General features: G+C 46.8%; 1 protein-coding gene across 2 annotated transcripts; it reads right to left on the bottom strand.

The window, feature by feature from the left end:
- Nucleotides 1-62: 62 nt before the first annotated feature.
- CD34 (CD34 molecule) lies at nt 63-23,100 on the bottom strand. Of its 2 annotated transcripts, none has more exons than XM_016150262.2 (8): nt 22,968-23,100; nt 13,519-13,704; nt 12,618-12,865; nt 11,488-11,568; nt 3,946-4,096; nt 3,657-3,709; nt 3,175-3,339; nt 63-2,497 (listed from the first exon to the last, which is right to left on the bottom strand). In XM_016150262.2, exons 1-8 carry the CDS (start codon nt 23,044-23,046, stop codon nt 2,312-2,314), a joined length of 1,149 nt encoding a protein of 382 aa, XP_016005748.2. In that variant the 5' UTR covers nt 23,047-23,100; the 3' UTR covers nt 63-2,311. The 2 variants fall into 2 exon arrangements, with proteins under 2 accessions (XP_016005748.2, XP_016005749.2); XM_016150263.2 differs by lacking the exon at nt 63-2,497 and adding an exon at nt 2,504-2,647.
- Between the last annotated feature and the right edge of the window lie 506 nt (nt 23,101-23,606).

Raw genomic sequence — 23,606 nt, forward strand, 5'->3', positions numbered from 1 at the left:
GCCCTTTTTCCTCTTTCCCTGTTTCCTGGGACTCAGTACCCTGTACCTACCCCTCTCCCCTGCCACCCCTAACTGACCAGTCCTTCATCTGGTCACTCTCATTGCAGGACATGTGACTAGATAGATGGAGGCCAACCTGACTTCTTTTGCCCCAGGTGCTCTCTCTCCTTTCTCCAATCCCCCACTACCAGCCATCACCTTCTAGGGAAGGCTCTAGATCACATCCCTCCACCTCCTGGAGAGGAACCTCTGGTTAGAGCAGTTGCAGAAAGCAAGGAGGGGTGGGGGTGGGGCAGCGCTAAAGGGAAAAGTCTGGCTTTGGTCTGATAAGAACTGGAAGGATCCTTTGTTTGGCCCCAACTGCCTCTGCCGCTGTTGACACACTTGGGAGCGTTTCCTGAAGCTACTCAGTTGTGTCCGGCACATACCTTCCCACACTTCCTATGGTCTGGGGTGGGGCAGGGGTGTCTGGGCTCTGGAGGGGGTGGTGTGTGCTCACAGACTCTGTAGTTCAGCTGCTGTCTTAATGCTGAGGGTAGACACCAACTGCTCCCGGAGTTCACTGAAAATCTCTAAAGCAGAAGTTCCCCACATTGTCTTTGCTGTTCTGCTCCCAGCTAGGGGCAGGAGATGGTGTGATAATAGAGGCTGCATAGGAAATGGTGCCTTCCCTTTGTTTTTTTTTTTGTTTGTTTGTTTGTTTTTGTATGCAGTTACCAAAATGTGCCTCTTCTCAGAAGAGGGTTCACAAAGGGTACGCCTCCGAAACCCTCACACACCGCCTCCTACCCTGAAGGCGCACGCTGCATTCTGGTCCTTCCATGGTGAGATGTCCAGCTTCCCTGTGAGCCTCCCGTCTCTCTCTCTCTCCTAGAGAGGAATAGTTCGCAGACGGATGCCCCCCAAGGGGCAGCATCCTGGTTGGTGTCCCCCGAGATGGTCCCACCTCGTCCACAGCTGGCCTCTCCCCACCACGCCACTGCACAGTCCAGCCAGATCTGATGGAGACCGACTGCTCTGCATTCAGACACACCCAGGTGGGACAGAACCACGGGACAAATGTGTTTCACTATCACTTTAATTACAGTATTTACACACCATTTTTTATCCAGAAAAAAAAAAAACACCCAATATTCCTATCTCTGGAAAGTTCTATTTCCCAACGTCATTGAAACCAGGATCTCTGTTTGCCCCTCGGGGGGGGGGGGGAATGAGAAACTGGGACATCCACAGAGGCGGCGGCTCATGGCGAGGGTCCTCTGGAGGTGTCCTGAGGACATGACCACGTGTGGGTGCAGAGTAGTGAACAGGGCAAGGGGGGAGGGCAGAGATTGAAGGGAGTCTGCTGGGGTGGGGGCTGAGGACACAGCTCGCCCCAGGAATCAGGGGGAGGGAGGAGGCAGCCATGAAGATCAGAGGATAAGGACGCGACCTGGCCTAAGGGCGAGGGGCTTCCTTAGGTGCTCAAGGGTCAAGAGAACCCAGTCCCAGGTTCCTGCTCTCTCTGACCACAGGGACAAAACGGAGCCCAAGCAGAGGCTCTGCTCCAGGAAGACCAGGACTGAGCTGTCTGCTCTCTCCCATTTGCCCCTACGGGTGGGAACACGTGCGACGTGCACTTTCACCTTATCTCAAACAGAGACCCAGGACGTTGTTCTAAACTCAGAGCCCAGTTCCAGGCTCAGCCAGCCGGAAACCTGCGCAGGCTTCTGTTCATGGATGCGGGGGCACGTGGAAAGCTCAGGGGAGGTAGGAGAGCAAGGGAAGCTGGTGACTGAATCCACAGTGACTTGGAGGGGCATAAGGGATACGGTGTAAAACAACAAGTTTTTCTGGCTATATCACTGCAAAGGAGCAAGTGCAATGGGTAGCTTTGGTTTCCCTAGAGAAAGAAAATATAAGGAAGAAAGGGCAAAAGGCAAAGACTCCTGGGAAGAAACTATAGCCCAGAAAAGCCGATGCTTTCCCCCGGGAGTTCCAGTAATGAGGCGGAGAGGAGAGAGAGGGAAGGGGCCATGTGTGAATGCTGCGAGATGGTCAACCCCCACTGGGAGCTTCTCTGAACCTTGGCTTTTCCCCATCACCTCTTAACTCAAAAGACCAGAATCCGGGGTCAGGGAGCTGAATGTGCAAAGGGCAGGGTTACCTGCCTCTCCCCAAGGTGGAGAGAACCCTCGGCGGTGCAGTGCAGGGCCCCAGGAAAGGCCGCGGAGGGTGCGTGCAGTGGGAAAGGGGCACGGTGAGGGATGGCACCCCCAGCAGGGACGGCCCCTTCCACAGACGTTGCCCAGCCTTGCCCCACCCAGCCGAGTCACAGTTCGGTGTCAGCCACCACGTGTTGTCTCGCTGAATGGCCATTTCTGGACGTGGCCTGGCCGGTCCCGTTCTCCTGAGCCCCTCGGTTCACACTGGCCTTTCCCTGAGCTTCAGGGGAGGCCCCAGGGCCTGAGCTATAGCCCTGGCTTCCACCGTTCTCCGTGTAATAAGGGTCTTCGCCCTAGACAGTGTATAAATAAAGGAGCATTATCTGGTAAGCAGGGGAGTGAGGCACTGGCGGTGGGGGAGAACAAGAGTGGGAGGGGGAGAGGGGGTTGCAGCTGCATGTGCGGACTCCTTTCTTCCCGAAGAGCAGTCAGGGTTCCAGCTCCTAGAGGAGAAAGGACAGAGGACAGGCACCACACCATGCCATCACAGCTCCACAGCCACTCCTGCCAGAAACCAGGCAGTACCCGGGGTGCGATAACCCTCCCAGACCAGAGGCCAAGAGTCAAACCCCGGCCTTGTCCTTCCTCAAGAGCAGATTTTCCCTCCATATGTCCCCTTCTTGTAAGCCAAGTGGTTCCCATGCCATTTAGTATGCTTGCAAATAAAGGGTTGATTTAGCAGTTTGTTCTGGTTGTACCCAGCTGAAGTATCCCAGGGAAAATAATAGGTGACATGAACCATCTGTTACCACAGTGAGGTGGGCAGGCCCTGGTCAGTGCCCCCTCCTCAATCTGCAATTTATTGTTTTGACCTGTTCACAGGCACAAGGATGTGCAGGTATAAATAACCCTATGTAAGGGCACAGAAGTGCCTTTTCTGGTATTTCTCCTCCTCCACCGTGATATTCACAGACCTTCCCAGAAGACCACTATCTTCCTTATTCCCTTCGGCCTGGACCCCAGAACTGACCAGCCTTTCTCCTGTGGGGCTCCAACTGCGACGGTTCATCAGGAAATAGCCAGTGGTGCCCAAAATAGCCAGCAGGATCCCCGAGGTGACCAGTGCAATCAGGGTCTTGCGGGAATAGCTCTGGTGGCTCCCAGCATCTTGTTCAGTGAAGTTTTGAATCCCCAGCTGGAAGAGAAGACAGAGAAAAGAGAGCCAAGTCATTTGCAGAATGTGGGCTCTAGAAAGGAGCTCAGCTTACACTTGACCCCTGTGTGTGGTGCAACAGTGAACAAACACAAGAAGATGCTGACCTTAAGGATTTTCTAAACAGAGTTTAAGACTGACGTCTCTTAATTAAGCTGCATCGTAAAATTTTGGTTCAAGCATAAGGGTGAAGACAGTTGGAGAAAGATGGAGAGGCAGGAAGAGCAAGTCTAGAGAAGATAATTATTTTCTCCCCTACTCCAGTGAAAACCCCTAACCCGTTATCTTAGAGACCTTACCTTTCTCAGGTCAGACTGATGATCTTTCAGAAGCTGGAGCTTCCTGGGAAGTTCTAGAATTACAAACGGGGGTTGCTGAGTCTAGAAGCTAGACCAGCTCATTCTGCTCCACCTTCCTGCACTGTTCTAGAAGATGCCCTGATGGCCATCCTCCTCTCAGGAGGGCCTCCACCAAGCCCTTCCCCTGTGGCACCCGCACTCTCTGAGCTAAGATGCCTGATTTCCGCCCAGCATCTTCTAACCTCAGTCCTACTCCTTTCCTAGCCCCCAAGACAGATGTGCCTCTTACCAGTTCTGTTGGCCAAGAACAACAGCAGGCAGTGAGGCCTCACCTCGGAGTGGGCAAGGAGCAAGGAACACACCCCAGCCCCAGCCTCAGCCTGATCTTTCCCACACAGGATTTGGGTCAGTTCCTCTCCCTTGGCATTCTTAAAGTCCTCCTGGGAAGACAGAGAAAAATGATGAGCAAGAGATTACACTATTACCCTCTCCATAAAAAGACAGTTTTTTCCTAAAATTCCAACTGGGAAAAAAAAAATACCATGAACGATATATGTACAAGAACACAATAGGGGGGGGGAAAAAAAAAAACCTCGAAAATTTCTCAGTAGCAAAACATATATCTATCAGTATCTTAGATGTAAGATGGCATCTATAAGATGCCAGAGAACAAATTTCTTATTTAGGAATTGTCTTATTTAGGAAATGTCTTATTTAGGGATTGCCCCTGTACGCATATACTTACTATTCAAATTAAATTCAAAACAAATTGCCAATAACAGAAAATATTAATAGTGCAATACTAATGAGGAGACAATCCTGTTTCAAGGTGACCATAGCCCCAGATGTGGGAGGAAAGCCAAGGGAGGTGAGGAGTGGAGACCAAATCTCTGACCACAGACTCAATGGGATCCTTGATCCCTTCAAAAGGGTCTTAGGAAGATCACGGCTCAAATGGAAATAGTGTTTTTTGTCCAGTTTTCCATTCCCCTTTCCCATTTAAAGCATGGAACGATGCCTTTCAGGGTCACAGCTCTTCCTCCAGGTTGCTGACTGGACAACAGGCCTGGGGACCTCAGACTTAGAAGATAAACTCTGATCCTTCGTCAACAGCGAGTACCAGGACAGGGATGAACTGGAAGCACTGGCTGCGCCCTTCCAGCGCCCTGTGTCAAACCTCCCCAGATCTATCCCAGCAGCCTCCAATCAGGTGGCCTCCCCTGTACAGAAAAGGAACGGAAACCAAGACTCTCTCCTCTGTCCAAAAGGAGAGAGGAGGAGGAAATGCCTGAAGAGCTCTGACAACTTTCCCGTTAGGGGAAACTGCTGGGGCACATGAGGGCCATCAGGACCGAGCCTCCACGGAGGAGAAAGCTTCCTGTTTGTGGGCAGGTCTGCTTCTCGTGGCAAGGCCAGAGGGCCTCCTCCCGGCTTGGAAAGCAGCCTGGGTATTTTCCTAACGAGGTGGCTCAAGGCAGGAAAACCCAGGCTCCCCTGCTCCTGCACAAGGCAAGGTCAAGATTGGCCTCAGGCCCCAGTTTTCTTCCATCAGCTGGAATTTGAGGAGCTGAGTGAAACACACTGGGCGTGGCTGAGGCCGGGAGAGCAAAGCTGGATAACCTCCAAGTCACAGATGAGTCCAACGGTGGCCTCAGAAAGCCCCCAAGGGCTGAGGTCTCAGAAATGAATTCTCAGGCAACTTCCACTTCACCCCTCAGGAAAAGGACTATTCCGCAAGTCTCCCTTGTTAAGTCCTTGGATAAAGGTTCTGCTTCTGGAAAAATCTGGCTCTTTAAAGTGGCATCTGCTATAGGCAATCTGGACACCACATTGGTCATGATCACAGTCTCCTTCCTTTTTAGGCCCACTTCTCCTCAGAGAGCCGGATGCGGCTTTCCCTGCGTGTTCTTAACGCCACGCTGCCTGAGGAGGGGGAACGGAGTCCTGCCTGAACAACTCAGGGCTTCTGACGTGTCTCTGGTTGAAATACGTCTCTTTCCTGAGTGGGGCAGAGGGACAGGGCTCCTGCACGATCTAAACAAGTCGAACGAAATGGCATCTCCCTTATCTGCTGAGTCTTAAGAAGCTGCACCTCAACCAGGTTCAGCTGTTCTGACATTTATCAAGCCCTGAATATAAGACATTGTGTGAAAACTTCTGTGTGTGTGTCATGTATGTGTGTGTGTGCGCGCATGAGTGGATTAGCTATGAATTCCACATGGTTCAAGCTCTCAGTTCGTATGTATGGCAATGAAATTAAATGACACTTCCTGTCTCAGGCTCTATTCAAAGTGTTTTACACATGTTGACTCATTTAGGCCTCACGCAACCCTATGATGTGGGTACTAGCATTCTCCCCATTTTATAAATGAAGAAACTGAGGCACGAAGAGACTAAGAGGTCACAGATTGAGTTACATGGCAAGTAGCAAAGAATGGTACAACTAAGGTGCTATGTACATTCAAAGGAGGGCGAGCATGCATCTGATTTGGGGTTATCAGAAACATCTCAATGTAGGCCTCGAAGAAACGAGCAGAATGTGTGCAGGAGAAGCTAGTGAGGTGAGGCCTGTGACTGTGGGTACCACCATGAAGAAGCCTGGGGTGTGAGAGCCTGGATGCAGGCGAATGAAGAACACTGCCTCTCCCTGGGATTCCCCATCCTTCAAGACTCCACTCGACTCCCACCTCTTCCATGAAGCTGGTATTACTGGCCCCCAACAGACTGGGCATCAACCTTTGCTCTGTTACTTATTAGATTCTTTGCATGCCATGCAACTTGTCTGAGTGTCAGGTTCTTCAGCTGAAGACTGGGTTGTTGTGGTGAGTGAGGACATATTGTAAGACAAGTGCCTGGCGAAGTGATTGGAACCTCACATGGGCGCTGGATAAATGGCAGCTATCACTATTACTATTAACAATAGCACATCATCTAGAATGCACATTTTGATGTTTAATCATATTCTCCCTTACTGTTATTGTTATTTTTCTCTAACTAGACTGACTATAAGACTCCTTGATGTGGTGATTGGGTATACATTACATAATTTGGAAACCAAACTGCACTAAACATAGCAAGTAAACAAAAGAACTCAGTGAATTGTTGTTCAACCCAACATCCCAACTGGTTTGGCCTTCACACAGAGTCCCTCCACCCCTTGTTTAGTTTCTTGGACTAAATTCAAGGGAATAACAGCGGCCAGCCTCCCACTCTGGAATCCAACAGCATCAGTGAATTGTGTTTGGGCCTGGGGAAGAGCAGGTGGATCCTGAACAAAGCACAATGCTTCTCCGGATGCTCGAAATAAACATCCTCCCCCAAGAGAGGCTGTGGGCAGACATCATGGGAGAGTGGGCAGGAGGAAGCCACAGCCTCGCCATTTTGCTCATGAGAATCAGATTTGCCAGCCCCTAACTACATCTGCTCACACATGTTACTTTACAAAAATAATAAAACCATATAACCTTTCTAGAGTAGCATCCCCAAACTTTACAAAGACTCTGAACATGTTAAGGAAGCATGTTAAGTACTGGAGTGGGGAAAGGACAGGTATTTTTCTAAATGACCTTTAAGATATTTCCAGATGCTGAATCAATCTCTCTCTCCCTCTCTCCCCTCCCCTTTCCTTCTCTTCCTTTCTCTCTCTCTCTCTCTCTCTCTCTCTCTCTCTCTCTCTCTCTCTCTCTCTCTCTCTCTCTCTCTTCTACTTTGGTGTGAATTTGACAATGCAGGCAAAAACTCTATGTTCGTACAGGTTCTGGAGAAATTAAGAGACCTGAGCAAGGGCAGCTGAGCAAGAGCGAGAAATTAGGCTATCTTCAGACTTCAGGCTGTTTCCAGGAGATACACTCTTCATCGGTTCTCCATCTGTAACTTTTTTCTGCATGGAAACTGACCTTTAGTGTTTGGGCACGGCGCAAGAAAGGTGTGGGCTGGGGGATATGGTCTGGAGGCTGGATGCAGTCTGCCTCAGATGAAGTCAGTGTAGCAGAGTAAGGATGATGAGAACTAGCTGCGTAAATAAAACCTGTGCATATAAACAGATGTGTCTCTAAAGAAAGGTAGTTCTAAAAACCAAATTGGTGGGCAAAGGACTTGAACAGAGATTTTCCCAAGAAGATATACAAATGGCCAATAAACACATGAAAAGATGTTCAACATCATTAACCATCAAGAAATGCCAACCAAAACCACAATGAGATGCCACTTTATGCCCATTAGGATGGCTACTATCAAAAAACAAACAAACAAACAAAAACAGAAAATAACAAGTGTTGGCAAGGATGTGGAGAAATTTGAACCCTTCTGCACCATTGATGGGACTGCAAAATGGTGCAGCTACTATGGAAAACAGAATGGCAGTTCCTCGAAAATTTTAAAATAGACCTGCCATATTATCCAGCAATTCCACTTCTGCATATAACCAAAAGAAATGAAATCGAGGTGTTAAAGAGATATTTGTACACCCGTGTTCAGCATCATTCACAATCGCCAAGATGTGGAAACAACCCAAGTGTCTATCAGTGGATGAGTAGATAGACAAAATGGGGTATATAGATGCAAGAAAAGATTATTCGGCTTTAGTAAGTAAGGAAATTCTGACATACGCTACAAAATGGATGAAACCTGAGGGCATTAGGCTGACTGACATAAGCCGGTCACAAAAAAGATAAATACTGCATGATTCCATTCATATGGGGTACCTAGAGTAATCAAGTTCATAGCGATGGAAAGTTGAATCATGGTTTCCACTAACAGGGCTGTGGGGAGGTGGGGTGAGGGATTGTTTAACGGGCGCAGAGTTTCGGTTCTGGAAGATGAAAAGAGGTCTGAAGACTGGGTTCCCAACCATGTGAACTTCCTTAACCCCTCTGAACCACACATTTAAAATAGTTAAGGAGGTACGTTTTATGTGTATTTTACTGCCATTAAAAATTTTTTTCGGTGGAATCCTCTGGACAAATAGGTATAGGATAAAAAGTATTCTCACAATTTCGAAACCATCTGGGAAACCACGACCACAAAAACTTAATTAATCTGACGTTGCGGGGGTGAAAATGGGAGGTCGGACTTGAAGAAACATGTTCTGCTCATGAGGGTTCTGAGACAAGGTACCAGGTGCTTGAGAAGAGCATGGGATCACCCTTCCGCTCCCTGGATGACACAGGTGGTTTCTGCCTAGAGATGAAGGACGGGGAGTAAAAGAAGAGTGGCCGGGATACAAATGTCTACAGAGCGCAGGTACAGGAGACAGGTCTAGAGAATCCACACGGCGAGAGCTCACATGTTGGAGACTCAGTATGTACTGGTGCAGAATGAGTGGCTGGAGGGCTGAGAACAAGGCATGTGTGTTTCTGTTATGGGAACACAGACGCAGGAGCATGCCAAAATGACGTAAGTACTCAAGGACGTGATATCCCAACCCTCATGCTTCTCACTAGGCTGCGAGTAGGGCCTGAGTTTCCCACGGGTAGAGCTAGTACCTACCTTAAGGCCTTCTAAAACCAAAAGTACAAATGCAGTCTAAGGAAAATGAACACTACCCCGCTCACAGACTTTGGAACAGATTATCAGACAATCACACAGTACGATGCAAGGAAAAGAAATCTGGGACACAATCGGGAGCTGTGGCTAAATATTCTGGAACAAGGAAAAATGACCTTGGGGAGCTGTATGAGGTACTGCTGCTTGGGGTCTGGGGAAGAGGGGTCCTCAGGAAGAAAAGGGGATCAAGAGTGGTGGAAGGACCATGGGAACAACGGCGCTACACAGGGGCTGCCACAGAGTAGATGCGTCACGGTCAGTGCTGAAGCCTTCTTTAAGATACTGGGGAACTGCTCTCTTTCCACATGGCCACTCACAGATCCTCCCCAAATTTCAGAGAAGAATGCAGACTTTCTCGGCTGTGGCACAAAATAGATTGGACGGCGAAGAGCACAGGGTAAAAGAGGCCGCAGCAGCAGCAGCGTAAGCGGGGCTATTTCTGGAGTAGCAGTAAGTGTCTGGCACTTGTCTCGGATGATGACCCTAGTAAAATGGGAACTTTGAAGAGCAATTGACAGACACCTAGAATGCTCTGCAATTAGCTCTAAATCACTGGTACAAAGAATGAGCATTCTGGCACAGACTCATGTGATACACAGGAACATAAGTGCTCAAACAACAGACACAGAAAAAAGAAAAAAAAAGATGGTCATTTTCCTTAGCTATAATTAGCAAAGGGTTTGGCAATTTCCTTAACGAGTTGAAAATCAGCATTAGAGACACAGAATATCACTCATATACCGTGCATTCATGTCTAAGTTAACTATTTGGCTGATTGTACTTAGTTATTCCATTTTGTGTGCTTATGTCGTCACGATTTCTGTTGTTTTTTTTTAAACTCTTAAATTAAATAATTCTCTTAAGTTTAATTTTAAAAGGTCTATGAGTCAGAGCCACCCAATTGATAATTGCAGGTAAGATAACTGTGGTCAAAATAAACAAAATAAGTAACTTAATGCCTCTATAATCTAGTATTTACCCAGGCTCTTTCCAAACTATGTATGCACACATTATACATATTGCATTCCCTTAAATATATTTTCAACTTGTAAGAAAATGTTTTTTTTTTTTTTTTCTACAAGTAAATACTGCTCTTCTCATTATCCCATCCTTTACCCAGAGCCTTGCTACAGTCAGGAAACTGAATTTACTGAAACAAAGCAAGGAGGTCTGCTATTATCATTAAAAATTAACACCACGCTGTACAGTTTTACCAATGCAATACGACATGAAACTGAAACAGGAGTCATACTGCTAAAAAGGAGAAAAACAACATGTTGTGGTAGATAACATGATAGCCCACCTTAAAAACAGAAAAGAACCAAATAAAAAGCTCCTGGAGTTAATAAGCAAATTAAAGAAACAACTAAACCCAAGACAAATATTCAAAACTCAATTAACTTTCTCATATACCAGCAATAACCAGTTGAAATATATAATGGGAAATCTATATTATAAATAACTTTAATAAATCTATAAAACCCATAGGAAAAAGATTTAAAACTAAAAAAACGAGATGCTGTACAAGAAAAGATCAGAAAAAATGGAGGGATTTTAAAGTCGTTCCAATTAAAATTTCAAATGTTTTTCTTTTTGGATCTGGACAAGATATTCTCAAATTTTTCTAAAAGGACAGATAAAAAAATACTTTATATTTTTATAGTATAATAAGCAAAGACCATCCTGGCTAAATATTAAAAATACTATAATGTAAAAGTATGACAATTTTTAAAATTTAAAACTGGCCAAAAAAAAAAAGGCAAGCTGAACAAATGAAATATTTCTAAAGAATAGGCCTGGGGAGATATGAAAACTTAATGTAGGCTAAAAGAAGCATTCCAACCTAAAAAGGGATCAGTCAATAATGTTAAGAAAAATGGGTTACATGGAAAATGCAGCATTATAGGGAAAAAAAATTTACATGGATTAAAGTTATCTGTAAAAAAGGATAATAAATGAATTAATATTTTAAGTGACTAGTTTCTATTTCAGGAAGGACTTTCTTAACATAAAAGCCAACTTGAATCTAACTCTATGTATTAAGTGCTATAAAAAAGTGGGAAAAATAACTACATTTAAACAAAGTTGTCTTTTCCTTCTTCATCCACCAGATGGGGCCTCTTACTCCCTAAACCCAAAGCTCCGCATTGCAAGCAGCCTAAAGGTGCTAAACTTCCCCACCCCATCAAGGTCCATTCAGTCCAAGATGACAAGGAGGTTCAGAAGGATTGTGGGAGAAGAGAGAAAGGGAAGCAGTGGAGTTGGGGGGTTCAGGAAGCCGACTTACACAGCTGGAGGTCTCATTTAGCTCCAGGCAGATACTTAGGGTCAACTTCACGTCTTTGACCCTGGAGCATATGATTTCTCTCTGTATTAAAACAAAAACAAAGTAAATAAGCCAGTATTTTGCCCCTCACTTCTTCCCTGACTCCTTTCCCAGTTAGATTTCTGTAAAATACTCTCTAAAAAGATTTTAAAGAAAAAGAAATTTTAAAATTTGTTAGGGGACTAGAGATTTATAATAGTCACACTTTCTTCCTCCGTCTCACCCCCTGGCCCCAGCAGATAATTAACTTTGTTACTATACTAGCCTGAGCTTGCCGGCAGAGAGCTATTTGCAGTCTTGGTAAACATGGGCTTGAATGGTGCAAGAGCAGAAGAGGGGAGGATCTTTTCCCATTTGGGCCATTTTCCCTCCCGTGAATTAATTATTCACTTGCAGCAAAGCCATACAGGCAAACACATAATGGGGCAACTGGGAAGATCCTGGTGACACTCACTTTCCTCCTGACCCCTAGGACTTGCCAGATTCCTATTTTGGCTCCTTTAAAAACAGAAACCAAGCGGCGCCCCGCCCCATGCCTGCCTGCCAGGTTCCACACCTGCTTATTTTCGACTCTTTCTGAAAGCTCTTGACAGACACCTGCCCTAAGGCTGAGAAGGGTAGGCTGAGCTCAGTATCCCGGGTCTGCCCAGTTCCTCACAGCCTCTCTGCCTGGCACAGCCACCAAACCCTCTCACATTGAGGAAATGGTGTTAGTCCTAAACATTTTGGGGAAAGCATCTCCATTAAGGAGGACAGTTTCCAAATACGGCCAAAGGGGAATGGTGCCTGGTCAAAGCCCAGATGGAGAAGAACTAGAAAAAGCAGCAGAGGAACGGATGGATCGCAGAGAATCCTCTTTATTCTCTATTCCTTAGAAATGCAATACCCATGACCCAGATCAGCCCTGTCACCTGACTCCACCCCTCTCCGCTTTCTATCTCTTCCAGCAATATTTGAGCTTCGTATTTTCCCTGCTAATACTTAATGGCCCAAATATCATTAGTTGGGATGAGGAGAGGTTGAAGGGAAGAGAGAGCCTGTATACATATGAAATGAGGGCCCATCCTGCCATTTTGGCCCAATATACCCACCTTGATGGTACTCAGGGTAGATGGAAATGATGTATAGGGTATAGTGAGAGATGTCACGGGGCTGGTGATATTGTGTGGGGGATGTGAAACATTTCCAGGTGACATGTTGGGCGTCATCTCTGAAGTTGAAATGTTGATTGTGGTGGAAGACACTGCGATGACTAAAGAGGTCTGTGTCTGGACAGAAGAGGTCATGGCTTCAGGAACTGTGGTGATCTCAGAGGGAGATGTGAAGTTCACTGTAGACTCTGAAACAGACCAAAAATACAAGTGTGCATGTGTGCACATTTGCATAAACACACACACACATCCCAGTAAACTGTCTTGAATGAGGAAGACCTTATAGACAATGACATGGGCATGGACTTCCACCCAGAAAAGGGAATTTGGGAAGTTAAGAGTTACTTCCTGTCCTAATCCCTACCAAACTCATTTCAAGCCAGCTATTGGAACCATGGAACCATAGCTATAATCTAGAATGTATTAGAGGCATCCTCAGGATTCTGAAACTGGATATTGGTCCGCCCTAGAGAAGTCAGAGACCCCCAATTTGAACCTGTACACATTTTCCTTCACTTGTAAGAGATTGGAGAGCTCTAGGGAATTCTCATTTAATCCTTTTATGGCTAAGCTCAATTGAGCATGAGAGTAAGGGTACAAGGAGCATTACCAATCAGGATCAGCTGCCAAGGCACTGGCTTGAGAAAGCTGACACTGTTGTAAGACTTATCTAGAACTCACCTCAGAGTACCCTAAATATGATGCCAAAGTCATTACTACAAAGAGCTTGTATGTTTTCATCTGGGCGGGAAAGTGGGAGCAGGGCGTGGTCTGCAAACATCTAATGCTTTACCTAAGCACCAGTAGCATCCCTCTGGGGCTTGAGACAAACATTCTTTACCTGAGATGGTTGCTATGGTCCCATTGCTGTTCTCAGAGATGGGGCTGAAGGTAGTACTTTCAAGAGTACTTAGTATTCTGGTCTCCTGGTCGGATACATTTGTAGGAACAACTGAAGATATTCCTACGATCACCGAAGGCTCTGCGGTTACATTAGTCAAGTTATTCATGTCTGTGAATCCACAGGCTATAGAGAAACAAGGAGGAAAGGTCAGAACCAGATTGTCCTGGAGCCTCCTGATATCACTGAAGTCCGTGTCTTGACTTCAGGCAGAATCCATTTAGAACATCCTCTGCTGCCCCTGGCAAGGCAGCAGCAACAAAAACATCCTCCTGGACAGGCAACTGAGTTCCCACCACTAGTTTTTTCCCTAAGGAAATAGGGAAAGAAAAGCTTGGATGCACCCAGTGTCTAATATAGTATTATTTATAGCATGGAAAAGCTGCAACTAAATAAATTTAGTTGGATAAATGGCATATGCACTATAATCACTACAAATAAAAAATAATGAAAAACCTATAACATGAAAACAATGTTCACAATATATCTATAAAATATTAAAATATTAAACTATACTCAAATAAATACTGCAAAGATCTGAAATGTGGGGAGATGTACCTGTTTTCTTTTTAATGTATCCTATCTTTTTTCACTCTCCATCTACCATATTAATTCCTGGAATAATTACTAGATTCCAAATCCAGCTGACGGGCTAGAGAACATAAGGCTTGGTTCCTCCTCAGATGTAGTTGGGAGCTAGAGAGCTGAGTTCTGGCTCTGCCAATAACTATGTAATTCTGTGTGTGTGTGTGTGTGTGTGTGTGTGTGTGTACACCAATCTCTAAAGTGAGGGCTTTTTCTTACATGGATTCTTGGGAGAATCAATGAGATAACAAATGTTAAAATACTATAAGTATAATGTTCTTGGGTCTAGTTATTCTCTGAAGATCTTCACGAGGGTCCTGGCCCTTCCATGTTTCCTGGGGAACCCAGCAGTGCCACTCTTGGACCCAGGGAGGAGAAGCTTCCTGCACAGCCCCTGCATTTTAAAGCCCATACCCTGTTTCTCCTCTTGCTCTGCCCTTCCCCAAACCATGACTCATCCATGGGGCTAACGGAGATGTACTCTTTCTTCTAGATCACTGGAGACCAGAAATCCTAGAAAATTTTGCCTTCTTGGGGACCTGCATGGCCTTTTCTCACAGCCCATCCTTCAGAGGGTCAACTGCAACACCAGAGCCTCACCTCCAAGGGCTAAGGATGGTCAAGGGCAGCTCTTTGCAGGGAGAAGGGTTAGAGCATAAGTGTGTGGTGGAGTGTCCCTTAAATGAACACAAGACCCCCTATGGTGTGTGCCAGAGTCATGGGTAAGAAGAGAAAAGGGGTGGGCTGCAGCCAAGGGCCACCTCTTCCTGCTTAGCCACATTGTGGCACTGGATTCTAGGACTGTGAGTCCCAAATTCAAACCCTGCCTTCCAGGTGGTCATGAAGATGTTTTTCAAGGAAAGAGGATATTTTCTCATTTATCAGCTATAGCTGACCCGATTTATTTGAAGTATTTAAAAATATGGTATATGGACCTCCATCGTATACTTGGCTCAGGCACTATGAATGTTGGGGTGGCCTTGGTATCCAGAGCTCGCGCCACACCTGGTGCTACCATTCTCAAGGAAAGGCCCCTGAGGGTCTCAGCCTACCCTAATGCTTGTCTCAAAACTTTCCTGGTTAAGAGCTAGGTCTGTATTTTTCAGAGGTTTCCAGGTAAATTGAATTGTAGAATGACACTTCCTCTTTCCATCAGCAGTAAGAGGGAAGCCAGGCTTCAGTTCCAAGGCAATGAACCTGGAGCCACGAATGTTTCTCCTAAAGGTGGTGACACGTCTCACCGCCCCACGTCTGCCTCCCTCACCAACCTGCTGCAAGAAGATTGATATTAATGGTGAGCGCAACACTCATATTTTAATATTATTGGCAGGTGAGCGGGAAGAAAAAGTAATATTGCTATCTCCATTTTAGAGATGAGAACGTGAATCACAAAGGTTTTGACAGAGAGGGAAGGCCATGTTCATGCAGGCCGAGGAGCAGGGGCGCCTCTGAGGTTTAGCTGACCTTGAGTAGAAAGTCAGGGGGGCTAAACTGCTGAGGACCAGTGTGCGTCTGCCACACCTGTGGAAAGAAAAGGAGGGGCTCCTGTATGGCTTAGGTTGGGGGAAGTTTATCAAAATGAAATAGACCGAGGAGCGGATCCAGTCTTCTTCTGTCCTTGATTAGGACCCTCTAAGCCATCGTCCCCTAAGGTATGAGTTCACTGTAGGTGTGAAGTGGAACATTTGGACACTGAATTGAAGGGTTCTCCTCTCAAGGAGCCATGCCAAGGCACCACTGGAACTCCCCCCTGACATCACCCTTCCTGCCTACCCTTTCCTCGTCTTCCTTCCAGTATGTATATCAGTTCCTGGGAATCCCATCTGGCCCAGCCCAGCCCAGCCCAGCCCTTCTCTCTACCCAAAGGAAGCCGATCCTGGCTGAGGTGATGTCATGCTTTTGAATCCCCTCTCCCAGGGCCTCTTTCACCCAGACAAACAGTTTTGAACTTTTCCAGATGTGAAGCGAGACCTGCTGCTAGTTCTGAGGACAGAAGTGCCTGTGCCAGATGAGTGAAGCAACCCTGGGCCCGGGCCAGCGACCAATGCACTAGGGTCAGGCTCCTGGTTCCTGGTTGCAGCAGCCTCCACCCATCCACCTGTCATCCAAGCACTGAGGCACATGTACCAGGCTCCGACTGCACATGAGAACAGGACCCCAACCTCAGATCCATGTCTCTGAAGCTAGGATGAGTGGGGAAACCTCCAAGGCGGGGAAAATTGGACAGAAGGCAAGGCTGAGCATAGGGTGTATACACGGTGGTGTAGGACAAGGGGTCACCTCAGTAGGGTCCCGGGAGCCAATCCTGGCCTACGTGCTTTAATATAGGGACTCTCACTGAGGGAGTCTCTTGGTTTCATAGTCCATAAGGGGTCTTGAGGAAAAGGCATCTGCAAGAATCAAGACTGATCACAGATCTCTTTTTATGCTATCTTTCCACACACAACCATAGTATTAAACGATCCAATTCTGACCTTTATTTATCTATACTTCTGATTCCTTACTCTGCAGGGAAGTAACAGCAGCCTACAAGTCAGATTCTAATAGGCGACGGAGGGAATCTCCACCACCTTCTACTCCAGACTGGAGGCACGGCCCTCACCCAACCCAGCAGAGTGTTCTAGCATGATTTAAAATAGAGTGAAAGGCTATCTTCTCTGATTTACTTCTCATTGTACCTTTATTAACTGTGTCTTCCTAAGTGCCCTATTTGATCTCAATTATTGGACTTGGAGCAAGGGGAAGACACAAGAGCTCAGGAAGTTAACAAGATGAGGATCTAAGAAGCCAAATAGATGTCACAAAATTCATGTGGTAAAAGTCACCCATTTAACTTGTAGATACTTATTCAGAAGCAATTATTCTTGTTAAACACACAATTCTAACAAGCTTGGTTATCTGGTATACTAGCTAAAGCTAAAAATTAGAGACTCTCAGAAATGAACAATAAGGAAAAGCAGCAGCTGAAAATGAAATAAAAGAAACAGAAATAATAAAAAATAGACATGAGTATCAAAACCCACACTAGTCTGGCACCATTTATAGTAGGAGTAAATAAATACGTACACCTTAACATGCATTAATGATGTGACTGAGTTGCACCATGACCAAATTATTTTCATGACACATCTGAGTCATGAAGGTTAAAGTCCTCTTTTTTTGGTCCACTTAAGGAAGCAGAGGCATGCATATTAAATACATTTTAAATAAGATTTCTAACTATAATTGATAAACTGAAGATTTTGTCTTTAAAACGGGGTTACAAATCCTCAGAGATCCAGAAAGCTCTGTTACCTAAATAACTCAATTGCCACATTTGAGGAGACTAGGTTTTCCTGTACTTGGTCTTGCTTCTCACAGACCCTTAGTTCTATTGCTTTGCTAGTGGTGTTATGATCTCCTAGCCAGCTAGCCCCATTCCCTTCATCCTTTCAGATTCTAGCGCCTGGCCCAAGAGGAGTTTCTTGGAGGAGTTCCTGGGTGTTTTAGCCCACAGAGACACTGCGATAGGAAGAAGGAACACGCTGGCCATTGCTGGGAGCCCCATGGCTCGTGCTGAGAAGACAGCAGGGCCTGCAAACAAAGAGCTTGCATTCTGCAATCAGACGGTGACAGAAGGAGGCTTTTCTACCAGGCTTTAGCTGTGTGGCCTTGGGAAGCTGCTTCTACTCCTTAAACCTCACCTGTAAAGTGGGGATAAAAATAGTTCGCATTTCCTGGTTGTTTTGAGGAATAAAGGAGACAAGGGATGCAAAGTAGCTAGCCTGTCTGATAAATGCTGAAGAAACAGCGGGTTTCTTTAACACAGGCCTCCTCCATTCTGAATCTCCAAGACCTTAAAACACATAGCTCCATCACTTACCTGGCACGAATCACATATGCTGTTTCCTAAGGATAGGGCTTGACACCTCGGTCCCATTATAAATTACATGAATGCCAAAACCATCTCTTCTACTTGTTTGTTTTACTCAGGGCGCTTAATATAATCCTCTGAGTTCAGAATAAGCACGTGGGTTGAAGGGTGACTGCATCAGGGGAGCTCACACCAACCACCTCTACGTAGTGGTCTCATTAGATGCTATATTTTAAGAAGAAATTTATTAAATTAAGGAGTGCCCATGGGAGGATAACCAGAATTAGAAGAGGTCTAGAAAGCAAGTCATATGGTTGAGGGCCAAGTGTTATTTACTCTAGATCAGGTGTTGACAGCGCAGATGGTGGACCAAATCCTGACCAAGGCTACTTATTGTATGGCCAGAGAACTAAGAATGGCTTTTATGTGTTTAAAGTGTTGTAAAATAAAACAAAGAAACAAAGTGGAATACGCATCGGAGCCTACCTAAAGCCTCAAAGGACTAAGATATTCATTATCTGGCTCTTTGCTATAAAAGTTTGCTGACCTCTGATCTAGGAAAGAAGAATTTGGAAAGAGAATAATTTTCTCCAAGGTTCATTTCATGTACTGATTTATCCATTCTTATTTTTCATAAGCACCAGTGATGTGGGAAGGACCACGCTCAGTGCTGTGGACAGCACAAAGTAAGAGAAAATTTCTTCCTGCTGTGAGGTGTGAATGTCATTAGAATTTAAATAAATCCCCATCCTCAAGGAGCTTATAATCTAGTGGGGCCAACTAGAAATGTCTTTAAGGATTGTCATGAAGATCAGATTAATTCTGTGATAGTGGAAAGAATGGAATTAGAATTGATGACTAGAAGTTACAGGAAGGCTAATTTCACTGTAATACAAAGACAAGCTTAAAATAATGGGGTTACTTTTTTTAATGGAGTGAAATGACTCTGGAAATAAAAGCCACCCATCTTTCCTGGGAACATTCAGGAAGCATTCCTGTAATGGGTTTGGGCCATGTTGGGCTTGAACAAAGAACTGGGTTGATGCCTTCCTACGCATCAGAGGATAAGCTGAGGTGTGAGTGAAAACCCAGTGTACTGAGACTGCCCCTTACTCTTCAAATGATGTGTCTTGGACCGCTTCCACTTACTTCAACCCCAATATCGTGAGCTCTCTCTAGGGGCCCACATTTGCCCCAGCTGTCTCTCTCCATTTTCCTGACTGCCACTTACTCCTGGATGGAAGCTCCACGCCTCCCTGTCCTCAGGCTGCAGCAGCTCTTGGTGTGCCCTGCTCACACAGGCAAGCCGAACACGCATTCCTTTATTCCCTCCGCAGCACCACCGACACAGGGTTAATGTATGTCTCCTGAAGATCTGAGAGCATGGAGCGAGATTACATCCCAGCTTAGAGGAGATGATAACATAACTTTGAAATTTTAGATATCGCTGTGATAAACATGCCAAACCATAAGGAATTTCTCCCAGACAAGTCTTTTCCACCTTCTGCTCACTGCTGTTCCTCTACTGTTCCAGGCACCTCTCCTCCTCTCTCTATGTCTTCTTGGATTCTGGAGACCTTCAGCCTCTTGTCTCTTGGGCCCATCAAATACAAAGTTCCACTTTCTTTTTATCATGCTCAGCAATTCAACCTCCTGTTGAATTGCATATGCAAAGTTTGTCCAGGAGTCTAGGTTCCTCATTCAGAGACTATTTAAGAAATTCTTTTAAACAATGGAACTGGCTACCTAGAGATGCTCTTTTCCTAGAAGCTATCCATTGTAAGTTCTTTGGGTTTTTCATTTCCCCCTAATCAGCAAAGAGCAGACTTTCCAATTAAGCCCAAAAGCCTTTTCCTTTACATCTAAAGGGAAGTGATTCATTCCCAGCTGGGCTCTGGCCTGTAGGACCTAGGACGTACACCTTGGGATGCATCTCCTTTTGTCTGTAGCTCCTCCTCCCAAGACACATGCATCTTTCTCCTTAGCAAAGCTAGAGGCCCTTGAAACTAAAAGTCACAGATAATGTGTTTTTATTTCTTTGCAGAGGAAAGAAAATGTTCTTATTTAAAAAAGTCGAAGCCCAGAAAAATATAAAAATTCTGCCCTGTCAACTCTTGAGCATTTTCTTCTGGAGGATGGTGTTTTTGTTCTGTTTCCATACCTTTACTTTTTTAGTTCTCTACATTTAGGTCCATTTAGTTAGATCAGGCAGAGTCAATGAGAGAGGGAGGACCAGGCATCCTGAGGGTGGAGCTGGGTAAGCATCCAGCTCTGAATGTCAGCCCAGCCCGCCTGCCCAGGGTCTAAAGGAAATCAGGCAGTGAGACCATAAGGACTGGAATTTGTTCCTTTCTTTTATTTGTTTTTGTAAGGCTGTGCAGGAGTTTATCTGCTGCAGTTTGGCACTCTTTGCCCTGAGCTTTTGAAGACAAAGATTCAGAGAATGAAGGAGATGAAGACAAGTGAATGAGGCTCCCAGGAGGTGGAGCCAAAGGGATAAGAAAAAGCCGCTCTAGTGGCATGTTTTATCAGTCAAACTGGAAGACTTGCATCTGCAAAGGTTGTGCCAGCAGGGACGGCCCTACAAGGGGGAGAACCGGGGGCCACTGAGTTAGTCAGAGGTCCCCAAGGCTGCTCCTCCTCAGTCGCCATGTGGCAGAGATTCAAAGGGTGGAGACTTCTCTCTTCTGGAAAATATCTGATAAAATTCTTTTCCCTTTTCTTTTTCCCCTCTTACACGTACGTAGCCCCAAACAGGATATGGGTGTGGGGTCAGCAGGCACGAAGGACCCAAAGGAAGAAGAGGAATGTGAAGGGGTGGGGTTTGGGGGTGTCCATGGAGGGCTTGGAGGAAATAGATACCGTGAGACTGACAAATGAGGTGCCCTAATAACCTGAAAGCCTTCTCTTCCCAGCTGGTGGTGTGGCAGTGCTACCTTGGTGGCCTCTCGGCCCCCAACGACCCTGGTTCTGACCAGAACCGCCCCATTTCCAACACAGAGAGTCTACTTTTCGTTGGCTGCTGTGCCCATCCCCATGCCAACTTCTCACAAGGACAGAAAAAAGACCTTCCCAGAACAAACCTCTATGTCGGGGTAAGTGATGAGAAAACCAGGGAACCCCCTTCTGCCCTGAATTTCACAGTAATAATAGTACAGAATTTCTGCAACACCCCTTAGTTAGCATTTCAAGGTATAGTCACTCATTTCACTTGCTCCACAATATATCCCAAGACAGAAAACAACTCCTAGTATTAACCAAACACACACTCTAGAAAGTTCTCAGGGAAGGCACGGAGCTACAACTGGCCCAAGCAGCCTGGAAAGATTGAGAATAGGGACCTGTGCCCCATCCCTCACTCCCAAGCTGAGATACTGAAATTCTCAGCGTATAGACCTGAGGCTTTGAAGAGGTTAAGTTGCTCCTCCCTTCCCCACTGCTGAAGGCCAAGGCAACACTGAGAATGGCCAGCTGAGGAAATAAGAAAAGGGTGGACCTCCCTCAGCTCAGGACCAGGTCACCATCACAAGCTGTGGACTCAAAGCATCTGATCAGAATTGGAGCCACTGATCAACTCACCCGTTATGAGGGCACAGTCTAGCACCCAGGGGAGTACCCCATTCTAGGGCTTCCACATCTCAGAGACAGTTTTTCCCCTGCCCCCAAGGGCATGTCTGAAGCTGCCAAACAGGTCAACCCAGAGCCAAACTTATAGCTTCCTCTAGCCCTGAATCTCTCTCCAACTGGGTGGACCCAAAGAGGGAGGGACATCAGAGGAAAGTGAGAGCAAAAGAGGTCTAGCTGGCTGCGGAGGCCACTCTGTGGGCCTTGGTGGGTGGCCTTTTGCAAGAGTTGGGAATTGAGAGCCCTATAGGGCTGGAAGCAGAATCTTGAGCTGAATGGGGAACTTACAATATATAAAATCCTCTAACTTCAATGAAATGAGATGGAGAATGTTATCTCCAATGAAAGCAATTAAGAATAAATATTTACTGAGGGCTTTTTTTTTTTTTTAACAAAGGTAAGAGCAACAGCTTAAGAGGAGCATGTGTGGATGAGTGGAGGAGGAGCTGACCTGCCCTTTAGTTTTAGATCTTGGAAGGGGGGGCAGGGAAAGAAAACCCCACGATGTAACAATTTTGAATTGGTGCCAGGGAGAAGAGTTGTGGAGGAGAGATGGAGGCAGGGCTCAGAACAAACTCCGTCCACGTCCACCACCACCTTCTCTCCAGTGGAATGGGTGTGGGCGTCGGAAGAGGGAGTCGTAACAGCTTTGCGATTTTAAATGCAAGGATTTTTGCACGGGCTGTTCTTCACTCCAAACTCCGCTGGGCACCTAACTCGGCCTGCCTCCTGGGCCTCCTGGGCCTCCTGGGTGCTGCAGCAGCGGCCTCGTCCCAGGTTGACTTTGCTCCCCTTCCTCCTCCCTGCCGCGGTGATCCGTGGGGCGCCTGACCCCCTTCCCCACCGCCTGCTCAGGCCCTAGCTATCTGAATTAACCGTCAGACGCGAAACTTTCCTGCTTCTCTCCTCCCCCTCTCCTGGGTCTGGCTCCAACTCTGCGCTCCGCACCTTGGGTAACGCGAAGAGGCACTGGCATCTTCAAAGCGCTTTACATTAGAGACAACTCCAGCGAGTCGCATTGTCCGACTCCGGGATGCCTACGGCGCTGCGCGAGTTAACACCTGGGGTAGTTCACACTCGTGTCGTGGTCGCCTTCCCGTCCCATCCCACCCCGGCCGATTCACAGGTGAAGCGATGGGCCCGGCTGGAGCCGGTTCACACGGCCCTCGTCCCAGCAAAGCCTTGGAGCAGCCGCGGGCGTGGGGGCGTAGGTTGAAGCCGAGGTCCCTTCCCTCTAGGTAGCTGGCTCTGCGCGCCGTGCCTCTGGGGGAGCGGCGACCTTCCCCGCCGCCCAGCTCCGCGGGCCGCGCGTGCGGCGGATACTCACGCAGCAAATTCAGCAGGCAGAGCGCCGTCCAGCCCCACGGCATCCCGCGCTCCGCGCGCGCGCCCCTGCGGCCCAGCATCCTTCCCGCGCGGCTCGGGAGAGAAGCAGAGCCCAAGACACTGCTCGCTCAGCCGGGACCTGATGCTCCCGCCCCTCCGCCTGGGAGCGGGGTGGGCGATTCTTGCTTTTCCCCTCCCCTCCCTCCCTCTTTAGTCCTGGCAAGGCCAGCTCCTCTCTTTGGCTGCCACTAACGTGAGCTTCCCTGCTTAGTCCCAAAGGCGGAGGACACTAGGAGGGAGGCTGGAGTTGCCGCCTTCGAGGCCAAAAACGGTGGAGGTTTGCGCGAGCCCCAGACGCCTTAATTTCAACGTTGTGTAGAGGCCCCATCTTACTTCTTCAAGCTTGACTTCCACTTAACTTTTAACCCCTTTGTGTCAGCCTTGCCTGTGGCCAGGGCAGAAGCCAAGTTTCCTTTTTTTTTTTTGGCTTTCCATTTCTTTTTGCTTGTCTTTATTTTTAAGTTGTAAGTCGAGAACAATCTTGCAAAAGGAATCTCCGGGCAGGACCTGAGTTTACAAGTGTGAGCATTTTGTTAATCAGGTAAAACTTAACCACCCGTGTCCAGTCTGATGAATTTAA

Source organism: Rousettus aegyptiacus, unplaced genomic scaffold, assembly GCF_014176215.1.
Source record: "Rousettus aegyptiacus isolate mRouAeg1 unplaced genomic scaffold, mRouAeg1.p scaffold_m13_p_17, whole genome shotgun sequence".
Classification (NCBI taxonomy): domain Eukaryota; kingdom Metazoa; phylum Chordata; class Mammalia; order Chiroptera; family Pteropodidae; genus Rousettus; species Rousettus aegyptiacus.

What these genes read in the sequence shown, in the direction of transcription:
- CD34 (XM_016150262.2), bottom strand. Translation starts at nt 23,046, where the DNA reads ATGCTGGGCCGCAGGGGCGCGCGCGCGGAGCGCGGGATGCCGTGGGGC. An exon ending in CTGCCTGCTGAATTTGCTGC is followed by an intron (nt 13,705 to 22,967) that starts GTGAGTATCCGC and finishes GTTTCTCTATAG; the next exon opens with CCTGTGGATTCACAGACATG. An exon ending in GCCCCACAGGAGAAAGGCTG is followed by an intron (nt 2,498 to 3,174) that starts GTCAGTTCTGGG and finishes TACACTGTCTAG; the next exon opens with GGCGAAGACCCTTATTACAC.